The sequence below is a fragment of the Phaethon aethereus genome (assembly GCF_964289735.1).
Source record: "Phaethon aethereus genome assembly, chromosome: 1".
Taxonomy (NCBI): Eukaryota; Metazoa; Chordata; class Aves; order Phaethontiformes; family Phaethontidae; genus Phaethon; species Phaethon aethereus.
This window is the reverse complement of record NC_138575.1, coordinates 26,715,203-26,729,911: the sequence shown is the minus strand read 5'-3', so window position 1 is coordinate 26,729,911 and position 14,709 is coordinate 26,715,203. Positions and strand designations below refer to the sequence as shown.

At 39.6% G+C, this 14,709-nt stretch overlaps 1 protein-coding gene across 1 annotated transcript in view; it reads left to right on the top strand.

Annotated features, from left to right (window-relative positions):
- The window catches only part of CPED1 (cadherin like and PC-esterase domain containing 1), a gene marked incomplete at both ends in the record, with an annotated part of 151,506 nt that overhangs the window by 28,123 nt on the left and 108,674 nt on the right, over positions 1-14,709 (top strand). Inside the window, 2 exons of the mRNA XM_082010853.1 lie at positions 10,458-10,564; positions 12,431-12,506. Of these exons, the coding sequence (XP_081866979.1) occupies positions 10,458-10,564; positions 12,431-12,506 (183 nt within the window). The remainder of the gene's footprint in view (positions 1-10,457; positions 10,565-12,430; positions 12,507-14,709) is intronic.

Here is a 14,709-nt window from a genome sequence, read left to right as displayed (position 1 = left end):
CACACTCAAGGAACCTCTTAGACTGTTTCCTCTCTGCTGTGTTATACTTCCAGCAGATGTCTGGTAGATTGAAGTCCCCTACAAGAACAAGGGCCAGCGATTGCGAGACTTCTGCCAGTCGCTTATAGAATGTCTCATCTGCCTCTTCATCCTGGTTGGGTGGTCTATAACAGACTCCCAGCAGGATATCTGCCTCATTGACCTTCCCCCTCATCCTTACCCGTAAGCACTCGAGTTGGTCTTCAGAATTGTTTGGCTATCTGTAGATGAGGTTTTTATTACAGAACCAGCAATCACAGTGCTCCTAAACTGCTTATTCAGCAACAAAGGCATGGGTCTGAAAACCATAACCCGTGTTCCTCTGAGTTTCTCCCAGTAAAATGACAGAGCTTCAGGCCTGACTGAATTTCCTTTCCCCCACCCCTGCCAAAATAATTGGAATTTTAGTAGAAGTTTCTGTAATAAAATTTTTGAATCCTGGTGATTTTTCATAAATTGCCTATCAGTTTTTCCTCTTACAACTCTGTATCTAGCCAAGAGGTTTTCCTGTCCTCAGCGTGTCTTCGTTGTTGCATGTGTTTGTTTCCCTTCTTTTGCCACTCTACTCTGTGAGTGACAAAGATGTCTACCTCACAGGTTTAAACTGCTACTTTTCTTTATGTTATCTGAAGTTTAAATAAAATAACTTTAGAATAAACTGTGGGAGATCTTGAAGAACCTTGTGAATATCAGACAAGTGCGGGCATATATGCACACAAGCAGCACACAGTTAGGTACTCAAAAGCTGCGACATGCCCTCTTTTCAACTTTGATTTGACTCACTGGCTCATGATAATCCTTCCACTTCATGACTGCATGCTGCTTTTTCACATGACTTTGCCTCAGGGTGCATGGAACAGGGATACAAAGGTCTTTCCTGGGTATAGTCCCAAGAGTTATCAGAGTAACTTGGATCACATAGCAGTGAGGGTTGTCCAAAGGCAACTGTGTCAGGCAGAGTCTTCTTCCTTGGCACAGAGCAGGGTGGAGCTATTCTTCCCTCTCCGCTGAGGCTTGGAGACCCAAGCGCCCTCTTCCTTATCGCATGAAGCAGTGATCCTCAGTGGGATGCACGCATGAAAATCTGGTAATACTTTGATTTCTTTTCTGTGATCCATGCATGATGCACTGCCACCTCTCATGGCCAGCTCCAAACCCTGCTACCAGGACAGGGACATCATTGCAAATTTTCCAATGCCTATGACAGATGGAGCATATGGACAATAATTTCCTTAACTATAGAGTTGCCCTCCCCTTCTTCCCCCCCGTCTGATCCCTACATGTCTTAACTGCATGACTCTTCTCCTCTCCACATGCACATCTTCTCTTTCCAGTTTTCACCTGGTTCTTCACCCCAGTCCATTGTCAGTAGCCTGTCTCTAATATCTCTCAGTCTGGCTTTTCTGTCAGACAGTTTCCTTCTCCACTTTCACAGCAGGTGAGGAAGCACCCATACAGATGGATTAGCTGAGCTTTGGCAGATCTCTGACAGCTCTGTGCTTTAACTAGGTACCAAGTACCTCCATCCCAGAGAAGGTTAGATCTCAGTCCCACAAGTCTTTCTTGTGCAAGTGAGAAACATATCTATCAGCTTTGACTGTGGTAGCCTACTTGGTGTATTAAATACATATAGAGTAAGAATTCCAACATTTGGGAGCAACTAGGGATGTAAACTTTTTAGCTTGCATGCAAGTAGAGCACACCATATTGGCTTACTAGATGCTTTTGGTTTCACTGAGGCTTGCTATGCAGAATGTACCCATGTGTGGAGAGCATACCAGAGTAATCTGAATATTCATCCAAAGCACAGTCTATAAGCACAGAAGTGAAATAACAGGCTTGAGTGTTTGAATTGCCCTGATGTGTGTGCCATTGGGTCACGACTACATATTTTCCTTTTGTTTGCTGTTGAACTCTACTGTAGCTCAGAAAGTATTTTGACAGCATATTTTCATAACTGGAGTTGACAGATGATGCCATGATAAAAAACACAGGTTGTTAGAGTTACAATCTGTAATACAACTCAGTGGAGAATTATTCTTAGCCTGACACAGCCTCTCCCTAGTAAACTAAGAACCATCCAATGCACTTGCCTTACATACTGCAGTACTCTTCTCCCTGTGTCAGACTAGTGTAATTTTTGAATGTGTTTTAGTTATTTTTATTTACAGTATTCTGCTCATTCTTTGGTTGCACAGAAAAATATGTGGATATAGTTTAATAATAATAATAATACAGGTTTTTTGTGCACTGCTTTTTGTTGTCGTGCAGACAATCAGTTATTTGCAAATTGAAAAACACTGCTTTAAATCATTTGCTGCAGGTCTGCAAATTCTTTCATGATTGTCTCTTATAGAAGGGTAATTTGTTGATTGAAGAAAGGATTGTTAATCTGTTGCATGACTGAATGTGATATAAATGGAGAAAGAATTGTCCTGTCTCTTCTCCATTCTTGTATTTGTGCTTGTAATAGATTTCTTTTGCTTCTTTTAGAGAAAGTTATCTGCCTTGTATTATCAGTTACTCCAGTAGGAAGATATTAACTGGTTGACTTGGTAGGTAGGTCCAAAGCAGTTTTAGAGTCTGAGACCAGGTAGAAAAAGGAAAATATCCTGAAATTTGAGAAGAGTTCTGGGAGAAACTGGTAGCTCTTGGCTTGTTACACCCATTTATTTTTGTACTTTTAAAATTCTGCTTTGGATTGACTAGAAAAGCATCCTTGCAGCCTGGTGCAGCCTTGCAGCCTGGTCCTTCCTGATTTAAGGAAACAGCAATAAAATAACTCTCTCCTTTTTTTCAGACAAATATGGAAACATTATGCCTCCCCATTTGTAGTTAGACCTAATATCTCTCCACAGTATTTGCAGAAGAGATACAGAATAGTCAAACATTACCCTGTTTTTATGGCTGAGGCACTGCGATAGGACTTCAAATGGTTATTTTATTCCCCAAATGCTGAACTCAGATGTGACTCTGCATTAATTCTTGAGCACAGGGCAATGTCTTGTGCTAAGCTCTTCAGGGACAGATGAGCTGTCCTGGGAATTAGGCTGGTTCCACTTGGTTCATGCCAGCCTCTCCTCCCCAAAGAATGCTTCCCTTGGCGCTTCAGATCCTTTTAGTTATGGGGTAACTGAGCCAAAATAAAACCCTGATCACCCTCAAGGAGGGTGACTAGTGACTGTCCTCAGGATTCCTGCAGCCTTTCCCTGGCAGCCATACAGCAACCGTATGAAGTATTTTGTGAATGAATTGACCACGTCCAGCAACCTCAGCCCCACACATAGGGTGGATTTTTTTTTTTTTTTAACACTTATAATACTACACTGCAATTAAGGTGCCAAAAGATTTCAGCCTAATTTGTCTGGTTAAGCAAGTGATTACTGGACTGGACTGGACTGTGCACTGTGGCAGTGTACAGTCAGTCTCAACAAATAGCATGGAGCATGCTGTGTCAAACAGCAAAAGGTTTGCACATGGACAGGTGAGCAGCTGCTTTCCAGAATGGTTCAGAAAATATCAGAAACCTTGCCATCTTTTCCTATGCTGTCTTCACTCAGCAGAGTGATCATTTCTTCATTGTTGCCATAGTAAGTTCAAATTGGTGATAGTTCACGACTATTAAGAGCCACGCCAAAAGAAAAATTAAACTACTTCTAATAACTACTTTTTTAACGCGAAAATTCCTGCGCACCTAGATATGAGACATTCTTTTAAGGAAAGCCCTACAAATGAAACAGTGATATCAAAAACTTGTAAAAGGCTGTATCATTAACAAAGAGAAAGGATTCAGTCCAACAAGTGGCATTCTGATCTTTGCACAAGTGAGGCAGCCAAGCTGCCATAACCAGAAATAGGCTTCAAAGGATATTTTTCCCTGGAGCGTTATCAGTGAAGCTCAGATCTTCAGAGGTGTGGAATTCCCACGTCCCTAAACCCCATCACACAGCCTGCCTGATGCTGCTGCCCTCTGAGATGCCGAGGGGCATAAAATCCAGCCCAGAGTCCAGAGCCAGGCAGTGGGGCAGTAGTTCTCTCTTTCAGACAGCTGGTAGTTCTTCCACTCTAAACTCTTGACTAACAGACTATTGGCTCCTATAAATGGACTACATGGCAGGGATGAAGCCTGCTTTGTAAAACATATTCCTCTGTCTTGTTTAAAGTCGATTTGTGCATAAGCAGCTACTTCCATAAATATGTGCCTCCTCACCAAGCTTGGTTCAATGCGTTCACTCCATTACCCTGCAGGACCAGAGGAGTTCAACGTTTTTTCTTCCTTGCAGATGATGGAGACTCATGATTCATGAAGCTAAAACTTACATTCATCATGTGTTTTTTTACAGATCATGATTACAACATGTTAAAAGTATATCTGAATACAGTTTTTATGCGCCAGTACCTAAACAATACCTTTTCCCCAAAATCTTCTTTTCACATCAAGCAGCTCAGAGGTGCCTGGAAATAAGTTTCAAGTAGAGTTGAAGGGAATTTCTTTCAAAAAAATCCCATCATGTACAAATCTCAGGATGTCCCTTGGCAGGGGTTCTGTAGCGTCCTTAAAGCCATGTAGTCCAATATTTAATCCTTGTGCTTAGAAACTTTTCTTCATATAATCTTTGCTGCAAATTAAAGTGTTTACTTTGTATCCTGGCTCCAGTGATTAAAGAGGACAATTGATTTTGGATGGGTACAAATGTATTCTATGGTGTTGCGGTTTAACCAATGCGGTTTAAGCACCACGCAGCCCCCCACTCACTCCCTCACAGTGGGATGGGGGAGGGAATTGGAAGGGTAAAAGTGAGAAAACTGGTGGGTTGAGATAAAGACAGTTTAATAGGTAAAGCAAAAGCCGCGCACACAAGAAAAACAAGGAATCCATTCACCACTTCCCATGGGCAGGCAGGCGTTCAGCCATGTCCAGGAAAGCAGGGCTCCATCACACCTAACGGTGACTTGGGAAGGCAAACACCGTCGCTCCAAATGTTCCACCCTTCCTCCTTCTTCCCCCAGCTTTATACGCTGAGCATGACGTCATATGGTCTGGAAAATCCCTTTGGTCACTTGGGGTCAGCTGTCCCGGCTGTGTCCCCTCCGAGGCTCTTGCCCACCCCAGCCTCCTCGCTGCAGGTCAGTGAGACACGGAGAAGGCGCCGGCGCTGTGCAAGCACTCTTCAGCAGTAGCTAAAACGTTGGTGCGTTACGAACACCGGTTCGGTAGCACATCGAAGACAGCACTGTGTGGGCTGCTCGGAAGAGCGTGAGCTCCATCGCAGTCAGACCCGGTACAAGGTCTCTGAAAACCCACCTCCTTGTAAACCTCTTCTGAAACCGCGTTTTCCAAAACTGGGAAGTGGTGCTACCGGTGAGGTATGACCAACAGCAACAGAAGGATTACACACTCTTCCTTGTATGTAACACTCATAAACAGCTTTGGTTACAATTCTTAATTTCTGCAGAGTTATGATTATAATGAAATAGACCCTATTGTTTAGAATTCTGTGAGGAATTGACATGGAATAAATTCAAACTGCAATTCTAAAGGGGAGGATTCAACTCTTTCAGCACCAATAAATCTTTGCCAACACCTCAGAAGTTATTTATATTTGTGGTGAGGTTTTTTTGCAACAGTATTCTATTGTTAATTCGTACGCAGTTTATGAATCTGGTCCTTTTCTGCAACAGCGCTCTCTGGTCAATTGTATCCATCCATCTGATTTCTCCTTCTGAATTATGGCACTTTTAACTTGTTTTGAATTTCCTCAGATTGAATTTGGACCATTTATCAAAATTATTTTGAATTCTGATCATGTCTTCCAAAGTGCTTATACTTCCCCACAACTTGGTTTCATTTGCTGTTTATAAATGCACCTGCTATTCCATCATGCAATTTGTTACTGAAAAATTTGAACAGAACTGAATATACAGTGGGGTATCCTTTGAGGTTCTGCAACAAAAAAAATCCACTTTTATACTGCAGACTTCATTTTTTTCAAATAGCTCTGCACTCACCTTATAGGCATGTTATGTGGAAACAGTGTCTAAAGACTTACGAAACTAAAACCGTTTCATTGCTACTATTTCCTTTGTTCACAAAATCAGTTACTCTGTCAGAAGAAACTAGGCTGGTTTTACGTGATATGTTCTTGACAAAAAAATGTTGGCTGTTTCTTGTCACCTTCTTATTCTCTAGTGCTTGTAAAATGATTAATTTTAGGGTGATGAAGCAAGCAGGTCTAAAATTGCAATTTAACCAGAAATAAAAATAAAAATAAAGCCGACCAGCCTTTTCATCTCCCAGAATTAATTAAGTGAGGAGCATAAAAGGTTACAATTGTATTTGATTTTCAAAGTTCTTTCATTTCAAAATTTAGGATGGTGACCTTAACATTGAAAAATGAAATTTCAGGCTATGGTATTGAGATGAAACTTTAAGATTTGGTTAAATCAAAAAATATTTTTCTGTGTATACACGTCAGAGATTAAAAACTCCATGGAGCTGCATGCATCTAACAGTTTTCCTGCAAAATCCAGACTCCACTGTCATAGATCATGGGGAAAATATGATAATTTCAAGGGCTGGAATAAGATCACTTCGTTTTAGACATCACCTTCAGAAATTCTTGAAGTTCGTCTATAAAATGTATATGCTGTAGGCTTAAAACCCCACTAAATCCTACAGTTCTCATTTTGTTTCTCCTCACTTTGATCTATGATATCAGAACACAAAAACTCTCTGCAGAATATTTTTATGGAAAAAAGTTAAATGTTTTTATTGGTCTCTGCATTGCTATTTCCACTGCTGCTAAAAACCATGTTTGTTTTTCTCCCTAGATTATTATCTTTTAAATTATTTTTCAACATTAACCATTTTAATTATTCCAAGTGACAAGCCAGAGTCAAAGCCAATGACAACAGTGGTACCTTGTTGAAAATTATAATTTGCACGTTATATCAATTTTCAGTTGAAACCTATTGCTCTCTGAATTGAATAGCATGTCCTTTGACTCACGCAGAGTAACAGTAATTAAAGGTGGTCACAGCGGATTGGAATCAAAGTATGCTGTACTGCTGATTCTTGGATTAGCAACTGGGGTCGATATTCTCAGGTAAACATGAAATACACATCTCAGGTACCCCAGCATTTTTTAAGATGGGACTGCAAGACAAGGCTACAAAGACTGGAGGAGAGAAAGGGGAAGGTCTGACAAAAAAGACAGATGAATAAACGCATCATGCTGCCAGCATAAGCCGTATAAACATTAAGCTCACTTTGCCTGTGTAAAAAGACATAAATCTGCGGATATATATTCCTTCTGTAGGCAAGAAATAGGCTGAACTAAAAAATTCTTCATTTGAAAAGATGCTAGAAAAGAGATGAACACACAATTGCATATTGTCATCTTAAGGTACCACTCTTCTGCTTGTCCAAATGCAAAGTAATACAAAGCAGTAGACACTATCTCCATGAGGTGGGATTTCATACTGTTTAACTGGTTTGCTGCTCCTGCTTGCTGAGCTCCACTGGTTTGTTGAATAAAATGAACAAGATTTCTGTAAATGTAGGCAAAGACTCTTATGTGGAAAAAGCTTCATGCAAATTGCTAGTAGTTAAATTGTTCAGCTATGAAGTATCCATTTTAACCTTCCACTTCAAATGTCCTGTCAAAGCCTGCTTCTGGTGTGAAGTCTGCAGGAAACCAGCAAAACAGTGTGTACGTTGAAGATGGAATAATATGGACATTACTAATGCTTCTTCATTAAACATCTCTAAAAACATTTTGAAACACAAGTTTTTCCATGCAGATGACTCTTGTTATTACTGTCACTTTTGTGCTTCCTTTCTCTTTTATTGTAGAATGTTTAGCTCACATGTTGTATCTTGCTCTACTTTAGAAATAATTTCTGTGAAAGGGATCTTCTGTGTTAAAATACAGTGCCTGACAGCTTGGGATCCTTTGTCTAGGCCATTTGGTGTTCCTGGAATATTAATAACACTAACACTTTTTGACTGAGATATAGTTTTATAATTATTACATTTGCAGAAAGGAGAGAGACTCACGGTCTCATGATCAGGAATGATATGGGCAGTTGCTAGGCTATATCTATTCACAGAGTAGTCTGTTCCAGAGCTAAATAACTGCTGTAACACATGCCGCTCTCATTTTTGTTTTCCAAGAACATTTTTTCAGGTGTAGTTGATGAGGAATGTATTGATACTTTTAAATAGAAGTCATACTGCTCTGTCAGCCTGAATCTGAGACAGTGTTAGGTGTACGCTGTTTTTCTAATAGGAAGTCTCGTGTTTTCTATAAATAGACATGTTTCAGTTCTGATTGTTCTGTTCTGAAATAACTGGCTAGATGTCTAATTACTCCAAATAGAAAACACAAATAATGGCAGGCATTCAACCCCTCCTGAAAAATTGTTCCTAGCAGTTAACTGTTCTAATTCCTGGGCACTGGCTCAGAAACACGCTAGGTCTGAGGGCCCTTTCTCCTTTTCTTCTCTTCAGTACATTTATATCGATCACTCTGCTGTGTCCTAAAGGCAAATGGTACACAGTGCAGCGTATTCTTTGGAGTCAGGGATCAAATTCATCCCTGGCCAGGACATGTAACAATAAACAAGGGAAGGAAATGAACTGCTTCTGAGAAATGGAGTTCCCTCCAGCTCCCTTTCAATTTGCACACAGCTAGGCATTGTGCTTAATATGTAATTATAATGATTTATTCAAAGGTGTTTACTAGTCAAAGGCATAACATCTTGCTTATCTGATAATTACATAGCTGGTGAGGTCATCGAATGGGCTGTTAACACAGTCAATCTTTTGCACTAAAATGAAATATTTGCTCATACGTTTCTTTAATGTTTCATTTATTTGCTATCTGTGCCATTTTTATCTACCTGGAGTTTTTTGTTTGTTTCTTTCACAAAGGAGCACATAATGAATCTGTCTTTCCTACATTTCACATGCCTTAATTATTTTTATACCCTAATACTGGTTCTGGTAATGTGAAATGGAAGAATTCTTTACAGTAATGGGTGCAGCGTAACTGAAAATTCATCTCTTCAGCTTTGTCACATTGCTTATAAACATAAAAAGGTATATAGTTACTTTCATAGTCCTTGAACCATTCTGCACGATCAGTTCATTACTGTACTTAACGTACATTGAGTGTGAAATCTTCACCCATCTTGGCACCTAGGATTGGGATTGGGATAGGGAAAAACTACATTTGGAGAGGGAAATCAGCCAAAGTAAATATCTCTGTGGGCCACCAGTGGGGCCAAATTTAGGGGTTAATCTAATAAAATGTGGAAACTATCACAGATGAATAGCACAAAATGGAATAAAATGCATGTAATCTTCCCAACCTTTGGAAAAAGAACCAACCAAGCAGTTGTTGAAATAGCTGTCCTGCAGAGAGCTTTGACCTGATGCTATACTCTACCTTGGATGCTGTACAGATTCTCTGGCTGCCTCTTCTGTTTGGAAGTTCTTTATTTCTAATTGCCATCCTGTCACTGAAATGGTTTACCCTTTATTGAATATATTCATGGTGTCCTCAACAGATGTAGTAATTCTGTTAATATTTTGAGAGATGCCACTGTCTGCAGATGATGAAGGCTGTATACAGGAGAGGTTTTATACACTTGAGGGAGCTGACCAAGCTCGTTTAAAGCTCCATTGGCATTTCTACACATTTTCACATGCTGCTGTATGGGCAAACGTCAAGACCTATTTGTATCTTCTAATCCATAATGGTGTTTTTATTGGTGCAATTTAGTTTTGCCTCTTCTTCAAGCAGCTTCCTCTGATGCTGGTGTTGCTTTTTCCTGATAATAGAACCCCATGGTCTCACAGGTGAGCTTCGCCCCAGAAAGGATGCATCAGGGCTAGCTCAGAAGCTAGCTATTTGCTCAGTGTCTAATATTTTGGAAGCTGCTACACCAAAATTCAGACTAGAAATTCCTGCTGTTTGCAATAGCATGACCAGTGTTACTTCCTATAAAATTTACTTCCCAGTAATGAAAGACCTCAGAAGATCACACTGCGTATAGTGGATATCTGTTATAAGTGTGCATGTTAGGGAGTTCAGAAAAAAGAACAAATTAAAGCAGCACCATGTTATTGAACTTTTTCATTTCTGAATGCTAAACAGGACAAACGCCAGGGGACTGGACATCAGTAGGCAGGTGTAACAGAAGGTGCCAACTGTGAAATACCTAAATGTAGTTCCAAAGCTTGGAGTGTGGTAATGAATATCTCTTTTTTCCCTCCTGCCACCTCTAGCTGTTCATGTACTTAGCACTCCAACAGTTTGTTATTCCTCAGGATTTGGCTCTAAGTATTTTTTGTTTAAATAGGAATTACATGATATTTTCTTTCTCAATATGCTTCTTTTCTTTCCTGATAGGTGATATAAGCCCTTGGGATCTTTTGATCTGCTTATCTTCCAGAAAAAATGATGGTACTGGCTGCATTCAAATAGAAGACTTGCATCATCTAGAGTTATTCCAGAAGGTATGAGATTATTATGTTATCCTTTGAGGGAATGAGAGGACAGGCCTAGCCCAAATTTTCATCACTCACTTGTAAACAGAAAAGTATCTAATGCTTATTTTATACTGCAGCAGCATGGTTTAACGCAATAAAAAAGTTTTTTCATGTTTTCTATTTGCTGAGAAATCTTGTCAGATACCAACATTTTGTTCTTCTTTATATCACACACAGTGATCAAAAGCAATTTTCCATTTGGACATAGTATGTTATTTTGGATGTAAGTATTTCAGTGTAAATACTGAAAATTATTACAACTGAGTGTCAAGTTTTCCTTTTCTTTTCTTTAGATTGAACTTTTTCATTCTTGGCCACCCTCAACCAGCATGTCAGACAGCAAAAGCATCTGCAGAAGGCAAGGGAAATTTAAGCAATTTACCCTGTTGGAAAAGAGAATTTAGAAATGGGGAGAAACAACTAGCAAATGCATGCGATATTTCAGAATAATAGCATAGGCAGAAGATAAAGCTGGACTAATTTAGGCTACACATCTTATATCACTATGGAGTTTCATCTAACGTAATTGCTCCTTTGCAAACATAATTTAGGCACCTCTCCAAACAGTGACAGTGCTCCTACAATTGATAATGTGTGAGCTGGACCAGTGTCCTCCTCCAGAGCCTTCATGGGAGTTCCTTGTTCTGGCACTGCAATCTGCTTACTCACAGTTCAAAGCATCAGTGGTGCCAATATTTCTTGGTATCTTCAGGACCGCTTTTTTTTCACTTGAGTGTGTTGTGGGCACAGTTTAAGTTACTTAGATATGCAAATGTCTAAACAAACACCTGACCCGTGTGTAAAAATACTTAAGTGACTTAAACTGAGGTCTGTCTTTGAAAAAAATGCGACCAAACTATGGATACAGTTTAGCTTGTATTTCAAGTAAAATAAGATAATAATGGCAAGACCCAAAAATATAGACTCTGACTATAAGAGACTGGGAGAAATAGAGCTGCTTTTAAAAGGTATTTAGTTCAGGTATGAAGTTCATGAGGATACAAAAAACCACTGCGTGTCCACAGAAGTCAGAGCTAGGAGCGTGTACGCCAGGGTTCCCTGGGACAGGATGCCTTATCTAAGTGTATCCAAAGTGAAATTTTTATAGCAGTTCCTGTTTGCTAGAAATATACATGCTTTGGATTCAGGTCTCAGATCATAAAACAAGCCAGGCTTCTGCAAACTGCTTTTTGCTTGTGCTACCCATATTATCATATCTGAGCCTCTAATACTGTGCAACACAATAATCCTTACAGGACTCTGCAATGTCCAGAAGTTTCACACATGAATAACTGAGACACAAGGTGATCAAACGAATTGTCCAAGTTCTCTCAGGAAGTCTGCAGCACGGCGGGGACTTGAACCAGATGGCCCATATCTCTGGATAACTTTAAATATTGGACGAACGTTACTTGCTGCTGGCATGTCCACAGCCTCATAGAATCGCGGTGCGACACAGTTCTTTGTTGCAGAGCCTGGATGTGGTTTAGCTGTGTTAGCTTACCACTGTTCCCAAGTACAGCAGTTCAAGAGGCATCGGCTGTTTCCATGCAGGGAGAGACAGTGATTGATAACTGGCAGAGAAGAGAGAAGCTGCAGAAACTGAAAAGAGGGCAGGGAAGGGGTGAAAACTCATCAGCCAGGAGGAGAGCCCACACTTTAACTTCATTATCCCACATTGCAGGGATGGCAAAGCTGTAATTCCCTTTTGACACTGACAGGAGTTTTGCACATGAGGTATCTCTGATAAATTAAACGCAAACCCATTGGAGGCTCCAGGAAAAAGAGCACTTTTCTGAATTAAACCATTAAAGCTTCTCTTTTTATGTACAGGTAAACCTACTTCCAGAAATCCAGCATTTCCTTTGCAGAAAAGAGGGATTATGCCAGATAACAAAAACCTTTTCAGGTAACCTAATTTCTTCAGATCTGCATATGTGATTATGGTCTTTTAATAGCTGTCATAGGAAGTGTCTGAAATGGACTGTCAGGCTTACAATTCCTTTTTAGTTTTGGTCATGAATGCATAGGGGGAAAAATGAAACAAGACTGATAATCCATTTACACACCACTTAAATACAGATTACAGTTATGCAGTATCTTTTCAGGTAAAGATCTTGTGTTGTTTAGCTATTGCACGCTGCAGAAGTAATTTGGCTATAAGTGTCTTATTTTTGGACTGTTTCGTGTTAATATAGTGTATTGGTGTTTACACTTCAAAGCCCTGGGCTCGGTGTAATATGTTTGTTCAGCTTTACAAAAATGTTGTGGCATGGAGAAGGAGTAGGAGTTGGAGTTTGGTTCCCATCCAGACATAGTTTACTGATAAAAAGCCTTTGTGCATTAAGATCATCAACCAGAAAAGTTTAAAGGTTATGGGCAAGTTGCCAGAGAATTCTAATTTACTGTGAGTGAAATTCAGCTTTGAATAGAAACTGGAAAAAACTGTTGTGCTCCATATTAGGTCTATTTAAATTACAGAAGGACATGTTATGATCTCAGTTACACTACTAAATATCCAGCATCAATGCTATTTTGGTTTTATGATCTATCTTCACTACATAAACTTTGCTTATAAGAAATTTTGTTTTTTGGGTTTTTTTTGTTTAATCCAGTAACAAGTAACCCCACATTTATTCCATTAGTATTTAGCCTTGTTTGCAGACAAATAGACAAGATTGATACCTGATTTTTTCCCTTCCCTTCCCTTTCCTTCCCTTCCCTTCCCTTCCCTTCCCTTCCCTTCCTTTTTGCCTTTTATATATATGCTATATTTTGCACATAAGGAAAGGATTCATTACATCTTATTTAACCATTTAGAAGTTAGGTATCTTCTGCAGCATTATTCTAGTCTTTCCCTTAAGACAGTATAGAGAGAGAGGCACCTACAAACACTACTTCGTTTTATCCTAAACTATGTGTTTAAAATAGGTGTGTTGAATTACACCCTGCAGGTATTCACTACCCAATTACCTCTCACCATTGACTGTAAATGAAGCCTAGACAAGTAGCTTAGATTAAGTGCCTGACATTTGGATCCTTGACTAAAGTTGAGGTTGGATGGTTGCTAACCTAGAGCATACCATATTTCCCCTTTTAATTTTTGTACTGTTCCATTTAAAGATTGATCAATATTTAAAACCTATGATGTGAAGTGTTTCCCTTAAAGAATTGTATGTTGAGGGTCAGTTTAAATTGGACATTTCCATTTTCCTGGTGCAGTACATTGTCAAAACTGATCATAAGGAACATACAGTATAATGAATATCTATCCTGGTCCCATGAGTCCTTTATCATGAAGACATATTACACCAGCTAAGTGATATATTCTGTTTTGGTTGAGTTTTAAGTATGTCTTCAGCAATGCCTAGTACCTTGGTTCACTTGCACTGTAAAGTGAATTAGAAAATATTCTGATATAGTACCAGTTTCAGAAAAAAAAAGGGCAGATTTCTAAAAATTTCAAGGACTTGGTAGGTCCTACTCATGTTGTATCAGATTGCCTTTAGAAAACATTGGCTTGCCCTGCTACTTGGAGAAGGGCCAGTTGCAGTGGTTTTATTATTTTGCTACAGCAAAACCACAAACACAAGAGGCACTCACCACACACAGAGCTTTCCCCTTGAAAATACGCACATTTTCACAGGTGTCCATAAACTGTGGTAAAAGCCACTTTGTTTATGTGGTCTGTTAAGCTGTTCAGTGTTTTCTCCTCTTTAGGGAAGGGCCATTTCTTAACATCTTATTCCATACTTATATTATTAGTGCTTTCCTGGCAAAGAGAAAAACCCTTCTGACTGATGCTGAAATCCTACTGAAATCAAGGTAGTATGTGTGCTTGGCAACAGGGGTCTGAGTCCTACCTGCCCAGTAACTGAGGATTATTCTAGCAGTCTGCTGAAGGACTAGAATATAGATAGAAAAAGGCCCACGCATCACGTTTCAGTTACCAGTAAAAAAGATTTTGAACCTAAATTAGCTGCAGTGTTTTAAAGTAAAAAAAAAAAAAAATCCATCTCTTAAAGCTAGGTGTCTCCACATCGGCATGTGGCCTAGGGAAGAGCTACCTGTTTCAACACAAGGGTCTCACACCACTTGAGACACCGTGGAGA